Source organism: Rhododendron vialii, chromosome 3a (assembly GCF_030253575.1).
Source record: "Rhododendron vialii isolate Sample 1 chromosome 3a, ASM3025357v1".
Classification (NCBI taxonomy): domain Eukaryota; kingdom Viridiplantae; phylum Streptophyta; class Magnoliopsida; order Ericales; family Ericaceae; genus Rhododendron; species Rhododendron vialii.
Window position 1 is genome coordinate 31,634,522 of NC_080559.1, and position 16,939 is coordinate 31,651,460.

At 39.2% G+C, this 16,939-nt stretch overlaps 1 protein-coding gene across 2 annotated transcripts; it reads left to right on the top strand.

The window, feature by feature from the left end:
- Positions 1–1,561: 1,561 nt before the first annotated feature.
- On the top strand, positions 1,562–13,877 carry LOC131319986 (origin of replication complex subunit 3). Of its 2 annotated transcripts, none has more exons than XM_058350493.1 (17): positions 1,562–1,826; positions 1,906–2,145; positions 3,225–3,399; positions 3,600–3,769; positions 3,859–3,989; positions 4,622–4,895; positions 5,028–5,102; positions 5,644–5,720; positions 5,834–5,924; positions 6,798–7,000; positions 7,993–8,062; positions 9,105–9,190; positions 10,515–10,634; positions 10,844–10,919; positions 11,431–11,558; positions 12,686–12,862; positions 13,469–13,877. In XM_058350493.1, the coding sequence occupies exons 1-17, from the start codon at positions 1,764–1,766 to the stop codon at positions 13,572–13,574; spliced, it is 2,262 nt and encodes a 753-aa protein (XP_058206476.1). In that variant the 5' UTR covers positions 1,562–1,763; the 3' UTR covers positions 13,575–13,877. The 2 variants fall into 2 exon arrangements, with proteins under 2 accessions (XP_058206476.1, XP_058206477.1); XM_058350494.1 differs by having other exon boundaries at positions 1,563–1,826; positions 10,545–10,634.
- The last annotated feature ends 3,062 nt before the right edge of the window (positions 13,878–16,939 follow it).

Consider the following 16,939-nt stretch of genomic DNA (forward strand, 5'->3'; position numbering starts at 1 on the left):
GTCAATAAGATCGAGGTTTTTTTTTTTTTTTTCCTTCCCCTTTTATATGGTAAGATATGTTCGGCCAGCTTATGCAAATTGACTCGTTTGTTACTGGTTCGATCAAAGTCAGAAAATTTACACCGGAACCAGAGATTTTCAAGAAATTTATTTCTAACGGTCTGACCTTAATAATGTGGAAAACAAATTCACCAATTAACCGGACTAATCCTTGGGCTAAGGGATTCTTGAATTATGTTGCTAAAATACACAATCCTACTGAAAGCATGTCAAGCAGTCTTTAGTCATTTTGCCCAGTAAAAATGACTATTTTTACAATAGCTAGCCACAAAATTTAGGAAACCCCAACAGTCTAGGCATTTAGAAAAATTAGGGTTTTCAAATAAAACCAAAATTTGATTAGAATAGAATCAGAAACCATTAAATAAGGACGGAAAAAGTAGTATAAAAGTGAGTGTATAATCCACTAATCCATTCTCTCTCCTCTGTTGTCTCTCTATTGCATCGGGCTCTTTCTATTTCCTCTCTTTTATTTGACATTAACCGATTCTTTCTCTCTCCCCTTCTCTCTCCCATCTCATTCCTTCTTGCCCTTCGACAGTTGAGGAGTTCCATAACAAATATTGATCTGACATGGCCTTCTTGCCCTTCGACAGTTGAGGAGTTCCATAACAAATATTGATCTGACATGGACAACTACTTGCATTAGGGGTAAATGTTTACACTTTATATTACTCACAGTTTCTGACTAATTCACTATGCAAACACATTTCTTGTACATTATCACACTTTATTAACCCCGCGTACTCATTAAAATAAATAAATCAACCCTATCCTAGTAACAGAAGTAGGGGGAGGGGTGATGTGAGCAATCACAGTAGCGCATAGCTGCGCCCATCTGACTGTCTGTCTCGATAATTAATGGTTTGGACTTTTAACTCTCCCGCGGAATAGTTTATTTCAAATCCAGACTATCCAAAACATTTTTGACTAGTAAGATCAATATCCTGTCGTACGCTGTTGTGATTTGTTTATAACAACCACCCATTCTTCCCATATTAACCCCACCATGCCCACATCATTTCATCTCGCAATCTTGTCTTGATATTAAGGCAAAGCCTAAACAATAGTTTGATTTTTACGAGTTAATATTGAACAAGTTGTAAAAAAAAGTTTATAAAAAGGCTTCAGCAATGAAGTTCTTTTCAACCCGTCTAAGCACCTAACTCGCTGAATCCAAACAGTTTAAAAAAAAACTTATCAACCCGTTGGTTTTAAAAGGCCACGGATAGGCAGAGGATTAAAATTTTGCCAACCGCCAAATACGGGTTGTTTTTTTTGAAAAAATGACGGCCAATGACGTATTTTAATAATTAATACCCGCCAAGGACATTTTCAGCATTAACAAATGTTCTTAGCATATACTTGACAGATATTAATTATCAAAACATATCCTGGACTGTCATTTTCCCTTGTTTTTTTCCCATTTAAATTACCCACCAACCCGGCCCGTGGACACCCCGCGGCATTATTAAAAAAAATTCGGTAAAGCTGGTCTCATTTGAGAAACCACAGGGAAGTCTATGTAATTATTCGAAACATCAGGGAGGTTAGTGTTGTTTACCCTCGCTGTAAATAAATCCCGATCGCCACGTTGTATTTTCCCGCCAAATAGTGGAGAAGCAGAGAGAAAATCGAGGCGTGTAGGGGGCAGATTTCTATCAGAGTATCGGAACCCTAATTTTCAGCCCATTGAGCTTCAGATGGCGCCCTCTGGAGCCTCTGATTCGCCCGCAACACCGGAAAAAGCAGAACGTAACCTCCAGGTACAATTTGATTTCCTATTGTTTCACGTTGCAAGATTTGGTTTCATGTTGACAGCATAAAGGACTGACCATATTGCAGCCTTTCTTCGTTCTCCACAAAGCGTCGCACTGTAATGCGGAGAGGAAATCAACAGGAGGGGTAAGAACCGGAAGCAAAACTAGGACCAGGAGAAGAATTGATTTAACACCACCGCGGCCTAAGAGTTCGGAGGGATCGGAGGCCGAGTTTGATGGAGGAGACAACGATGACAACCACGATCATCAGTTGCGAACAGATGCTTTCAATCACGCCTGGTCCAAAATTGAGTCCACAATTAAGGCAAGTCCCTAGCTGTGCTATTAGATTAACCACCAACTCATCTAAAAGCTTAAGCTGTTGGAAGGATGAGTAACTTTATTATTTTTATCTTGGACATGCATCCTCACGTGTAGCCAAGCTCTCTTCCACGAGAGGACTAAACACGTGGAAATATTTTATTCACGTGTACAAGAGGGAGAGGACTAAACACGTGGAAATATTTTATTCACGTGTACAAGAGGGCTAACCACGTGTCTCAATAACAGCATGGGCTGGTCCCGCGTAGGCTAGAACCGCATATGCTAAAACTGCGTGTGTATCAATGAACGGGACCTTCATCTCTAGCCCCTATGGGGATTTCCTCAAGGACATATTATCCACCTTTTGACCTGCAGTCACCATTTTTGTATATGCGGCATGGTGTATTTACTTTATGTTTTTTTATTTTTTAGCAATCAAATGTAAGGCCTAATGCTTCACTAATAGGGGCGGGATCTCGCTCCCACAAATGTAGGCTTTGTTTGGTCTCATATTCAGAGGATACTTGTGCTTAAGATTTGAGAAGGAACATGGTCTTACTATGTTTTCGTCATTTGATTGCTTTTTCCCCCTAAAAACGTACGTTTCATCTTGATACTTCCATTTCTTATGATCAATCTTCTTACAATTTCTACTAAAAAAAGAGAGAAAGAAGAGAGGGGGGGGTGGGTGGGGGTAGAGAAATGCAGTTGGATTGGCTTAGCTATTCTCGAAGTCAAAGAGTAATAACTAAGGCTAAGAGCAAATGAAGGATACAACCAGTTCATTGAGCATATGCGGTTCCTGCCTACGCGGAACCAGCCCATGCGGTTATTGGGACACGCGGTTAGCCCTCTTGTACGCGTGTTTAGCCCTCTTGTAGGCTGTGAGATTGCCTGCTCTAATAACATAATAGATTGTTCACCCCCAACTCATCTAAAAGCTTAAGCTGTTAGAGAGAGGAGTAACTTTATTATTTATATCTTCAAGTTCAACATATGTGGAGAGAGAGTATGTTCCATATCTCCAAATGGCTTTCATCCAATTTCTTAAGAATAGAGGTTTTATTTGTGTAATCTCAGGATGTTTTGAGGAATATTAATGCTGATGCATTCAATGACGTACATTGCTGGGTTCAAAGTTCATTCAACGAAATTCGATCAAATGGAATGCTTGATCGTGCTAAAGCTACTCGACCTTATCCCATTGTCACTAATCCTATATCTAAACAACTTTACACAGGCCTGGTCTTCACCAGTAAGTTTCTTTTAATAGTTTTTGTTTGCTCATTATGGTTAAGCTAGTAGATCCGTACAGCGAAGATAAAGTGGACCTCATTGCGACAGTTTTTTTGCAACTTTTGAACTTAATTTCAGACTTATTCATAATCTTTCACATATGTACCCTACCTTGATGTATGTTTAACCTTGAATTCTTATTTGTCTTGTAATTTGCAGAGAATATGGAATTGGTTGATGATCTCTTGACGTTTGAGGACCTTGGTCTACATTTGAAATCTCGTGGATGCCACGTGGCTAACCTTTCATCATTTGACTTCTCGGCCAAAAATGGGATAGATGGGTGTCTTAGAGGTTTATTGAGGCTGTTTGTAAAGACTAGCTTGGATGTATGTTATGCCAATACTTTTTTACAGCAATTGAACTTGATTATCTTGAAACTTCAGATACTCGAGTTTGTTCCATGTTTTTAGTGCAGGTGGCTGATATGTCCGTCTTAGCATTGTGGTACATTGACCAAGGGGACTATGATAACCCAGTTGTTGTAATTATAGATGATTTGGAGAGATGCTGTGGGTCTGTCTTGACTGACTTCATTCTCATGTTGAGGTATTGTAGCTTGCTCTAACTGCCAGCTAAGCATTAGTTGGCTCCCAGTATATCTCTTTAACCCTTGACTCTAGCAGGAAAAATATTAAGAGCTTCCTTAAGTATTACAAGTTTTGTTGGCCTTGTTTATGCTACCATGCCTTTCCAGGAATTAACCTGTTTCCTAACTTCTGTAAACATGTTAGAGCTAAAATCTGAGGGAAATTGGTGTCAAGGATAACTTTTTCAAGATACACATAAAAATCCTCGTTCTGTGAGGGATTCAGTCATGTTTTAGTTGCAAGAGACCTTATGATATATCCATCACCCATAGGTTAGTTTAATACACATCCACAAAGCTAAGCAGATGACCTAGTGTTTTCTGTTTCACTTCCTTATATGGTGTAATGAGTGTAGGATCAGTTCAGATAAAAAAAAAAGGTGTAGGATAAGCTCAGATAAAAAAACAAAAAAAAAACTGTAGGATCAGTTGGATATGATATGGTTGTTAGATAGCTTGATATTCACTGTTGGACCAATTGAATAACAATGTAAGCTTTAGGAGGATTGGTGATCTAAGAATAGTTAGTCCTGTATATTTCATGCTACTTAAGCCTAAAATGCTAATTCCTATGAATCTATGATACAAACAGTGAATGGGTGGTTAAGATTCCAATCATCTTGATATTTGGAGTTGCTACCTCGGTTGATGCCCTGAGAAACATACTTCCTTCACATGCTCTTCAGTGCCTGTCCTGTCATAAGTTCATTTTGGGATCTCCAGCTGAGAGAATGGATGCAATCATCGAGGCCGTCCTTGTGAAACGTTGTTCTGGATTCAGTGTTGGCCACAAGGTGGCAGTATTTTTGAGAAACTATTTTTTAAGGCAGGATGGAACTTTGACCTCATTTGTCAGAGCTTTGAAGGTAGGTGTTCAGTCCAATGTAGATTTATTGCTATTTCCCGCGTCTTGATAATGGTTGCAGATTCTTTCATGTGCTTGTCAAGTTATAGTTTTGAAAAGCTTGCTAATGTAATGCAATCACAAGTGCTTCCAGATAGCAATTGTCCAGCATTTTTCCATGGAACCTCTAAGCTTCATACTCTGGGGCCTATTTCACAAAGATAGTCAGGTTGAAGTTTCTTCACCTATGATAAGATGTTTAAGTATTTTTTCTTTTCCAGGCATGCTATTTAATTATGTTATACTTCACAAGATCCTTTTGAAGTCATGACTGCTTATTTTTCTTCATTTTTTCTCTTTTCACTTGCTATCTTGAACCATGAAAATGGTCATTTTCACACCTCAAGTGTGTAATTTTTGCATCATTCGACTCACAGTTGTGGTGGTTATGGACTCTTCACGAAAGGAGAATGCAGTACAACCCTTCCGTTGATCTCTATATGATTTCAAGAAAGTAGCATTGGTTAGCATGCATACGTTCTCTTTGCTTACCATATGGATATTGAAGTATTATCCTATATGTCATGGGATACATACCAAAATTATACAATTGTTTTCATGATTCACAATTTTTTGAGTTGCATGCTGCTGCCAATTTCATATAATATCAGTACAATACAAATGTACAAAAACAACTCGTGCTTGCCGTTTTTGAGACTTCCAAATTCATATAATGTGCTTTACTTTTTAGTGATTCTTGACTGTTGCAGGATTTAAGCAGTGAAAGACCTGTATCATTGCCAGAAACAGTGTTAAAGCAACTGTTTAGTCTTCCATCTTGCAGGAGGTACACGTAAATTTTTAATAATGTTGCAATTTTTTCTTTTTATTTCTGGTGATACAGATGTTTCCCTTTGGCAAACAATGAGATTCTGAGTTTGTGTGCACATTGGTAACAAGGAATGAACTTGCTGAACCAAATGAAGAAATTTTTGCTCAAGGTTTGGCTGACTTGAAGAGATTGCAGAATTTTTGGAGTTCTGTGGTTCTGGTGAGGCCTTAAACTCATTCTTCTTCATCTGTCATCTTCATATTCTTTGTGGTCTAAACATAAATACTTGTGCTTAACCAAATCTTGTGGTTTGGTTCCCCCCCAAATGATATCTACTACCTTCGTGTAATGCATTATTTCATTTTATAACTACTACTTGTGTACTTCATGTTTCATTTTGATTTTAGGACTACAATACTAAAGGGACTAAAAAGGGTTTCAGTTGTCTATGTATGTGTTGTCTTAACACTAATTGTAATTAGCTTTAGCGAAGCGAAGTGTTTGCCTCAAATCCCTATCAAGTGTACTCTTCTGGCTGCGGCTGCTTCAGTACTCAAACCTGTGCCTTTTGTTATGAGTAAAAGTACATCAAAAGCACCAAAGGGAGGCACCTACTCTCACCTACTAGCGCAACTAGTACTACATCTGGCCTTGTTGGCATGTTCTCTTTTTATTTTACCAATTGGTGTTGCTGGAACTTGAGCGCAGTAACTTTTTTTACTTCTTTATTTTTTATTTTTTATTTGTAGCTTCGAATTTCCACATTTTTGGTTGAAGCTACAGGCCATTTGTTTAATGTGTTAAAAGTGTTGCTTTATATATATTCGTTCTGGTTGTTACTATATGAAACGTACTTATCCCATTGTTTGTACTTTGTATCGTAAGTTGTTCTAAAACTTCAAGATCCTATTGTTTGGTTATTACTGATGTTCACTCACGGTTGCAGTTTATTGATTCCACTACGCCTCCCCCCTGGGCAGATATGCTTGTACAGATTTTTTTTGAAGGAAGGAAATTCATGCTTGTACAGATAATTGAGGAACATTTGATGCGATATCGTTTCTTTTTGTTGACAGATTACTTTTGTTGCAGTGCCTGTTTGAAGCTGGAAAAAGCCATGAAATTACCTTGTTGGACTTGTACTGTGAGACACTTGATCCAGAGCTACACCACTCGAGGGCTTCTGATCATCACTTGGGACCAGAAGCAGCAGTTGTAATGTCTTCAAGTGACCATCATGTGCATGGACCATTGCAAAACCATGTTTTTATCTCTCAGGTCGTCCGCAAGGTCAGGTGCGTAATGGAAATGGATTTTGATTAATATATCTTTATATAAAAGGAATTTTTTTTTTATGATGATGAATCCCTTCAGGGGTAACCCCAGGTCAATGGCTGTTAGCGCTACCACACCCAGAGACTGGGCAAAGCTAAGAGGTCCAGGACCCATTGAGAACCATGTGCAGGTGGCACGGCGACTTGGGAGGAGTTGAACACATTATTTTCACTTCTTTAGGTTATTTTGGGAAAGTAAAACCGTAAATGCTTTTACTTGCATATCCTGGATATATATTTTGGAACTTTACAATGTTCCATACAGAAAAATATATGTTGGAAGAGAAACTTCATAGGAAATAAGGAGTTGAGTTTTGTTCACCCTCCACTTAAGAGGGTGAACATTACCCTCCATCTTATTGGTTGAAATGGTGTGGATCCCACCACAAAGTGATGTCATGCTTACCAAGAAGTGTATTGCATGGTAAGCATGACATCACTTTGTAGTGGGATCCACATCATTTCAACCTATAGGAAAGAGGGTAATGTTCACCCTCTTTTAAGGAGGGTGAACAAAATTGCACTCGGAAATAAGTGCACTTAATTTTGGCAGCCGAAAATGAAAGTCAAGATACTTTAATTGGGGCGGGAGGAGTAATGACTGGAGTCTAAATTAAACCCCTGGAGGATAGAGCTAAAATGTACTAAACTATAGCTTCAAAACCAACAACAGTGTTGAACAAACATGGCTAAACTCAAGCCCATGGGCCGCCATATATATGCGCTGTTTCGAGGAGTTGCTTAAAATTTGTCTTCACAATCATCTGGCATTAAAAGCAAAATATATGAGCATGATCTGCCATATGATTGTTTACAGTGAAATATTAGATGGTTCAGGACTTTCTGAAGCCTTCTCATTTGTTAGATGATACGAAAACCTTTTAACCTGTGAATGAAATTAGTTGCTTTTGTTTCCGTGCTATTATCAGACTACTAAAACTTAGTTTAATCAGGGATCTACCATTAGTGTCCCTAAATCAGTTGCTCAACAGATGGGAAAAGCATACGAAGGGCATAATTGAGGTACGCCTCAGCTGATCTTGTTTATGTTTGCATAATGTCTGTAATGATTCACACTTTACTCACCCAACAACTTGTTGGAGTCTAACAAAATGCCCCAAAATACTTAATCTCAAGTTTTTTAGTTATATCTGGTGATCCATTATACATCCCTCATGCTTCTTGCAACCCATCCGTGTGAGACAAACATGGGTGCAATGTCCATACTTTTTTCTTGCCTGAATTCAAAGTGAGGACCTATCAGGGTACATTAATTTTATTAATGAAATAAGAATTTCTATTGAATGTTTGGGCATGCCTTCGATGTTTGATTTCATGCTTATACACTGCTGTTGTTCTCTACAGATTGTAAGCTCTATGAACTCGTGAATTGGATGCTTAGCTATATAGAACCAACTTAGCTGCTTTGAAGGAATGCATTACCACAAGAAAACCGCGCAAGAATTTGTTGGAAAATAACTCACTCGGAAAAATTAAAAAGGAGTTTGTGACTGTTAAGTTACCAATAGTCCCAATAGCTTAAGCTGTTAGGAAATGGGCCAAATAATGAACATCAAGCTATCTAACACCCTCCCTCACGTGCAACCCTGTCTTTCACGTGGATATGCAAATTTTCATAAATAAAGCAAAACAGAATGCGAAAGGGAGAAGCAGAATGCAAATAGGGAACAAATACAAACAGAGAGACTTGAACCCAATAATGTATATCAAGCTATCTAACACTTACGAGTCTCCACTGAGACAAACTTCTGGTGTGTGATAGAGTTCATTTGTTTCTATATCTGGTTATTTATATGTACCTACTATGAAAATATTGCTTAATGCAAAAAGCTTATATAGCCTGTGCCATAAAAAATGGAAACATTAATTTTCTGTCTTCCTATTTCCAGAATCACAGCGATGTCTAATTAGTAAGCGATTGAATGACTGGGCTTACCGTCCAATTTTCACCTTTTGAGTATAACAGTTGCTGAGGAGATATAACTATTTTGGACAATAAGTACCAAAGAATTTTTACATATTTTGGACAATGTGCTTGTCTCAGATCCACGAGAAAGTGAGGGAGCTGCAGTCAATTGTGAAATTTGAGGATGGAAAGGCTTTGAAGCGAGAATTGACAGACATATCCAAGTAAGTTTCATTTTTCTGTGCTTTTGTTCTTTCTTACATAAATACATTGAAGTTTTGCTCCATTGAAAAGAGAGCTACATCTCTCAACAGCGAGGGTAAATATGAAACACAAGTGATAACAATGGTGAGCCTATAGTAGAAAAATCTTAATTTTTTTAATTTCCCAAAATACTTAATTGGCTTGTAGAACCTCTATATTGGGTAAGGCCGTCAAATCCAACAAAAACAAGCCCATTAGCCAGATCTAAAAACGGCGCCCAAAGTTCTCAAAATCATACGGACAGTGGAAAACCATACCAGATGGCTTTAAATTTTTTATGCAAAATTGACCACACCTCTACTATTAGGGAGGCAAACCAGAGGGGGCGATCGCAAGTCGCTGATGACACCGGTGTTCTGCACTGATGCTGACGTATCAGTGCAAAGCTATTTGATTGCCTCCTCCTGTGGCCCGTAGATGATTTATCTTTTTTAAGGGTAAGGTTTTGATCGGAATAAATCGCTGCTATGATAAGAAGTTATTTAGTAGCAAGTTGAGGGTACTAGATATGTTATTTGCCCTTTTCGCATCCCACCAACATGGCAAGAGGATTGTAACAATCTACCCCTCTTAAATTTTTTAAGGTTTTCGCTCCCTACTGCCCACAAGGCCTAGTAACGTCCCCTGGTTGGCCACAGGCTCAGGGCCTATACCCTCGGGAGCCTCTACTCCTTTTCCACACTGCCACGGTGCCCTCCACGAAGTAGGGTCGGCTTATTATCCCAAACAAAGTGGCCCTAAACAACATAGCCCAGAAACTATATCTCAAATTATATGTTAACAAACAAGTTTAAATTGACAATTAGCAATGCTGGATAGGGTGGTCACGCATGGTGTAACTATTTGTCTCGTGCTTTAGACTTACATCTTTAATTCCCTTGAACTTTTTTTTCTTATCTTGCACTTGATTGTGTTACACGGTCTTGGGTAGAACTCAACCCCAAAAGCTAGTTTTTGAAGTGAGGGTGCCCTCACGCTTATATTCTTCATATTACTTTGGTACCCAAGCAATGTGGGACTTCGCTTCGCACCCTCCCTCATGCCCAGCGTGCCGCGTGTAGGCCAGGGACACACATCCTACCCATCCTTGGCATACCCGGCTCTGATACCATGTTATATTGTCTTGGGTAGAACTCAACCCAAAAGCTAGCTTTTGAAGTGAAGGTGCCCTCACTCTTATATTATTCATATTATTTCTTTGGTACCCAAGCGATGTGGGACTTTGCTTCACAGATTATTGTTATATTTGTATGCTTACATGATGTGTCTCTAATACTTTGGCAGAAACGTAATTGACTTCGGTTCATTTAACAGGAGTCAGAAAACTCGAAGCAACTTTAATGTTTACAAGGATGGAAAAGCTGTAAATGAGAAAGCTGCAGCACTAATTGATTTCATGGTTGAGTAAGGGAACCTTTGTCTTGTATTCATATCCTTCTTTCTTTTCCATTTAACATTTGCATACACCTATAGTGCCAACAATAGTCTCTGTCCTTCATATGAACTTCACTCTTTAACCATTTATGTTCCTTGGTTGAGATTTTTTCATTTCTGCCCATTCTATTGTCCTGTTCAAATGCTTTTTAACTCTTGAATCTTTGGTTACTAAACAGGAAATATATGCAGCCCATTGAGTGCATACCTTACCATGAAATCATCTGCTTTAAGAATGTTGACAAACTTCAATCAGTAAGTATTCTGAGATTACTTTAACCAGCGTACTTATTGGAGCTTTCCTATTTGCTGCAAGAAAATGGGAATTAATAGAAACTGTTCAGTAACTAGTCGTTAAGATAGCGCTAATATAGGACTCTACGCAAGTCAATAGTAGGCTTCATTGTTATCCTGCCTATTTACAATGTGTTGATAGGTTCTGTTGATTATGTATTAATGTGACTTTGATTTTTTGTCTGAAGGCACCCGGCTAGTGGATAAAATTGATTTTTGTGAAGTTTAGAACAAGACATGGTTGGAAGTTTGACTCACCATATTAGAACATCCATGTTAAGACGTTTTCTTCACGTAGTTCTTGTATTTGTATTACCCGTAGATAAGGTTAAGCCTGCATTTCTATATTCCTTTAGAAGAAACTGCATACTACTTTGGAGTTTGGACTTGGGTGTTAATACATGAGCGTTATATTTTGGCTTTCCCCCCCATCCCCTAATTTTACAACATCACTCTCATTTTGCTACACTAGGCTTTGATGGGAGACCCAAGGAGAACAATCCAAGTTGATCTTTTGGAGTTCCACAAATTTCTCAAGTGCAGTTGCTGCAGCAAGAATGGCAATATACCATTTCCATCCATGCTTGACACTTCAATTATGTAAGTACTAAACTTGTTGCTGTAATTGGAAGTTCGTAGTTTAGTTGAAAATGGCTGCGACTATCCTAGGAATTTTAGAAGGTGGTTGTCTGTCAAGTGGGTGTATTCCATTTTCGATGGATTATTACGTATTGGAAAAGGGTTACAAATAATGAGTTACAAACTTACATTGTCTCTTTTGAGTTTTGAGAATGTTAAGTATGTACAGGGTTTGATGTTAAGAGTTTGACAATGTATTTGAGAACGTTAAAATTTGCGAAATATATTTGAGATTAACTGTTTGAGAGACCTGCTATTTATTGACCTATTTTGCATAGTAGAACGATTGTATTTTTCTTAGATGAATAATGATGGATTCTATTCTTGTTCCAAACAAATGGGCAGGGAAGTGTCAGACAAGCACCAAACATGTATTCTGCCTAACACAGTTTTGTTAAGTGGATGGTCCAAGTACGTTGTGTGGCATGATTCCTTAAGGAAAAAAGAGAGTTTCTGAGTAGGATTTACAATTGTACAGGCTAACATTCAACTTGGATCTTCTATGCCTCTCTCCGTGTTTTAGCAACTGGAGTTTTTTTGCAGCAATGTCTTCCTCCCATCTAATATCATCTGCCCTGATGAAAGGCTGAGTTTGGCTAAAGTTTGGTTCAAGAATTTTGGACTCAATGTTGCCCAAGAGTGAACTTGGGCCATATTCCACATTGCCCAATTCTTGCAAGTCAATGTATTGTTTATCAGTAATTTTTAAAACAAATATGTTCTCAGTCCGTATGTAAATCTTAATTATTCTCTATTACGTACTGCATCGTTACCATTATCCCTAATTAAATCATGACATTCACCCCGAGGGAAACGTGTGAATTCCGTATTTACCAAACTAAATCAGTTCAATTCCGGCATTGTGTTGTCAGGTGCTGTTCCAACTGTTGTAGCAGGAAATTTTGTTTTGAATCCAGTACTAATAGTGGCACCTGATTCTTATATTATAATAAATGGATTAATATACACTTCACTAGTTGTCGCACCAGTTGTGTGTAATTAGGAGGTCGATTTCTATGTTTCAACTTGATAAAGGAAGTTTGAAGTATTGCTTGAAAGTCGAGTCCCGGCACCATTTGTTTTTGCAGGTACATGTTGACTCAAGAGTATGGTGACCTTATTAATCTCCATGACTGGTACCAATCTTTCAAAGCAACTGTACTTCCTCCAAGAATCAAGGGGAAGCACCGGTTGAAGCATTCACCATCACCAAAGAAAAGAAAGGAAGCTAAAGAATCTCAAAACAAGGGTGAAGCAACTGTTCAGTATCCTCTTGCTTCTCATTTCATAGCATTTTCTGCTTGTCAATGTTGATCTGGTCAATTTGACCCATTAAGCATTTCGATTTACATAGCACGTTGCGATTGAAGGATTGCCGTACTTGCATGTAGATAATTGAGTTCTAAACAAAGTTGCTGAAGTCTGTGAGCTGCTCTTTGTTCCGTTACTATGGTAGTGAGTTTACCTCTAGTTGAGTTTAGACTCGCTTTTAAGGGGTTTCTTGCTAAAACTAGTGCGGTATATTTCCCTCCAATTTTAGGTATTTTGAGCCTATCACTTAAATGGTTGATGATCTCAGTGCTGCTACCACTGGGTCACATGCATGCACCTTGCAGACAGATAATATTGATTAGAGTTTCCAATTTTTTTTTAACCTTGTTTCAAAAGTCAAATATTGACATTATGACATGAGTATAAGTGTAGGTCCTCAATACCACGTTTCATGTCACTCATAGCCGTTGTAGTTGACACATCGGGTCATTTTGGTAGAATCCTGGTTTGAAATTTACGTCTTTGACAGCAATCGTGTAACGCTACTGTGTGAATGTGCCCAATGGATCTCTGGAAATCCTTGACCTCATTTTGTATAGAGCAAAGTTCTGCAGGGCCGTTACGGAGCTCCAGATTACAGGGCTGCTTCGGATGCCTAGCAAAAGACGGCCTGATTATGTTCAGAGAGTGGCCTTTGGTCTCTGACATGCTGGGCTCGAACAGGTTTGATACTCTCATCCTATTATGTGACTGGGATCTTGATTTTCTGAGCAAATACTTGATTAGTCTCAGTCCAAGATGAATTTGAAGGATTTTCACTCATGAAGCTATGGATCCTCCTGTAATCATTGTTTGCATTGTAAATGATATCAGATTATCAGGGCAACAGCGCTTGAAGAACGGTGAGCTCCTCTGTGAACGGGCAACTGTAATTGATAGGAATATTATAACTGGGAATTCTTGAGCTTTTTTAAGCTTTGTGTTGTCTAGTTTTATTCCCTCGCTGTAGTTCATTTGTTGAGCTCTCCTCTGTTTTAGTTGATGCTAGGTGGGTTAATTAATGCTTTCCTTTGTTTGTTTGCTGCTCTAGCTGGGTGGCTAATGCGTTGCTTGCTGTGCCTTTTGGCCTGGGGTATGCGGACTCGGATCCTCTGTCCGAGTCCTCTGTCCCACACCTCAATGGGTGACATGAGTCCCCCTCACCCCAAACCAAACCAAACCAAAACATCACGCCACACCCAATCCCTCCCCCTTGTCTTCTTAGAATCTCAATCCTCACCAGCCCCCCAAACGGACCTCCGCCGCCGCCGCAGGTAGTAACCACCAGTTCCTGCCCTAGATTCAGCATCGGCAACACTGTCCCGGCCAGCAAACAATCCAGACCGCTTGCCATCAGTAATCTATTCAGAACGACGTGGAAATGGAAACTCGTAACGTGGGAGGAAGGAGAGCAACGTGGTTCGTTCGACGATGACGATGCCGTCAAAGAGGTCGGGGTGGGTGATCTCGATGCCGCCGACGAAGGCCTTGGAGGAGTTGTTGGGAGGGGAGGAGGCGACGGTGAAGCAGCAGTCGGGGGATAGGGTTTCGATCTTGGCGGCGAAGGGGAGGTAGCGGAGGAAGAACATGAGGTCCGGGACGAAGAGTTCTTGGAGGAGGAGGGGGGGAGGGATTGGGTGTGGCGTGATGTTTTGATTTGGTTTGGTTTGTGGGGGGGGGGGACACGTGTCCCCCGTTGAGGTGTGGGACAGAGGACTCGGACAGGAACTCTCAGATAGAGGATCCGAGTCCGGGGCATGCCCCCAGCTTGGTTGTACATGGACCATGTTTGGTCTTCAAGGAATGGGTCATGCTCTTCTAGCTTTTCCCATTGCCAAACAAATTAGTACTAGTAATAAATAATTACTCCGCTGAACGGTTGAAGTCCTTATCAAGATTTGTTGGAACGGGACAGGGAGTTCCTGAGTTGCGATAATGCACTACAGGGTGTAGTGTAAGCTTCATCGAGATTTCATCACTGAATATTTATTTTATACTAATTTACACTGTAGGCATTTCTACCTTGCAGATTACTGTAAACAACTCCCTTGTCAATGAATTCGGGGACCCTGTTGTACCCGGGTTGGGCAAAGACTTCTGGCTGGCTGCGTTTTTGTTTGCTTCTCCTGTTCTTTTCTTTTATCTTATTGCGGTGCGGCACGAAGCCGTGCTGTCAGTAAGAAGGGAGCCGGCGCCTTACCTTTCAAAGCCCTTCTGTCTAGGCTGGCAAACTACGGGTTGGTCAAACTACGAATGCCTTAGTCCTGTCGCAGGGGAGATCCACTGCCATACAGTGCCATTCAATACTCTGGCACTCGATTTGTCAAAACAGGTTAAGCGTTGCGTTCAACACGGGGATTTTACTCACCAATCTCTTCTAAACTAGCGATTCAAGGGCACTAAACTGAAGAATTTGTTTTTGGCGTAAAGAGTAATAAAGTAAAATGTTGGGCTCGATTAGCATACGATCCAAACTGCAGGCCAGTCCTTGGTCATCCAAAAATGTGCTAGGTCGTACTAGATTAGTTTGCGGTTAGTGGAGTAGGTCAAAATAAAATAGAAGTTGGCACTAATATTTCCTTTCCCAACCAACTTTTTTGTTTCCTTTTGTTATTTTTTTACTGCCAAGTGCTACCAAAACAAGTTGAGTGGACTGGCTTAAAAAATGTACTACCAATTGATCTTTAGTTGGTTTCTAAGATGAGCAGTAAATATCACGTTTGCTATGGAGTGTAAGTTTAGGACATTAAGGACATTGAAGAAATGTCCTCATGTTTGTTTCATTTACATAAAAAAACTAATTTTAAACGAGTTTAAAGGAAGGAAAAGGAAAAAAAATATCGTTGGAAGAAAAATAATTGGAGAGTGCTATGATGTCAAACTTTTATGTTTGATGACACTTAGATGCCAATTTTGAAGCAAATTGGTCGACTTCATTTGAAGGTAAGGTTGGAGAGTGCTATGATTTCAATTTTGACAAGTGGAGCTCTACAGAGGATTTTACACTGAAGACTAAAGTCATGGTAGACATAGTCAAAGAGGTGATCAAACAAAAAAGAAGATGCAGTCAAAGAAAATAAAAAAATAACGGAGAGAATACCCAAAATAAATAAATAGGGAAAGGTAAAAATGGAGAACAAATGCCCTTAAAGTAAACGGACAAGGGAAATATATATACATTTGCTGCCATCACTCTTTCCTCCTCTCCCATAAATAAAAACCTTATGTTTGCGTGCATGAGGATTTCAACAAGAGTCGGTGGTGGTGTTGGTCGACTATATTCAAAACAGTTTATCCTCTTTCTTTTGCCCTAACAGCTGTGGCGTTGCAACTGATTAACCGTAGTTGGTATATAGGTCGATTAACAAATTCAGGTAATTTGTTTTTTCAATAGAATGTAATGTAAAGTTGTGAATTATGATCAAGCCAAGCTTGCATTAATGCTTGTTTTATTTGAGAAAACAATAAGGTCATTTTAAACGAATTTCTAACGGAGACAAACCATATATATATATATACACTAAAATTTAATGAGCATGATTCCCAATTGAAGAAAAATAATCGAGCAAAACGTTGATTAAGGTGTGATAAACAATTTTTTTTTTTAGCTGGCCTGAACAAAGTGAAGTAAATTTCATCTCATCTTTATTAAAGCCGAAAATGAAGCCATCTTTTTCCTTACTCGCCCAACCCCCCGAGTGGGTAATGTAGGGTCATGACGAGTAATTACTCCATGCTCCCAAGATAGGGATGGGACACAAGTCCACAACAATGATCGGAATCGTTTACTTGTTAGAGCTCATCTGAAATATTGACCACACCAAGAAATCACTTTGATCGGATATTGTTTGATATAATATTGAAATGCATTGATCTTCAAATAATTGTGTCAAATGGGTTGCAACCTAGTGTTGCACATTTTTTGTCCTTACAAACTTAATGCATTTCGAAATCATACCAAACAATATTTGATTTTCAGCACAGTCAATGTTCTTGACAAGCTTTAAAAATGAACGGTTCCGAACAAATGG

Coding starts and splice junctions, on each gene's coding strand:
- LOC131319986 (XM_058350493.1), top strand. CDS start 1,764: ATGGCGCCCTCTGGAGCCTCTGATTCGCCCGCAACACCGGAAAAAGCA. Junction 10,635..10,843: donor CTAATTGATTTCATGGTTGA/GTAAGGGAACCT, acceptor GTTACTAAACAG/GAAATATATGCAGCCCATTG. Junction 11,559..12,685: donor ATGCTTGACACTTCAATTAT/GTAAGTACTAAA, acceptor TTGTTTTTGCAG/GTACATGTTGACTCAAGAGT.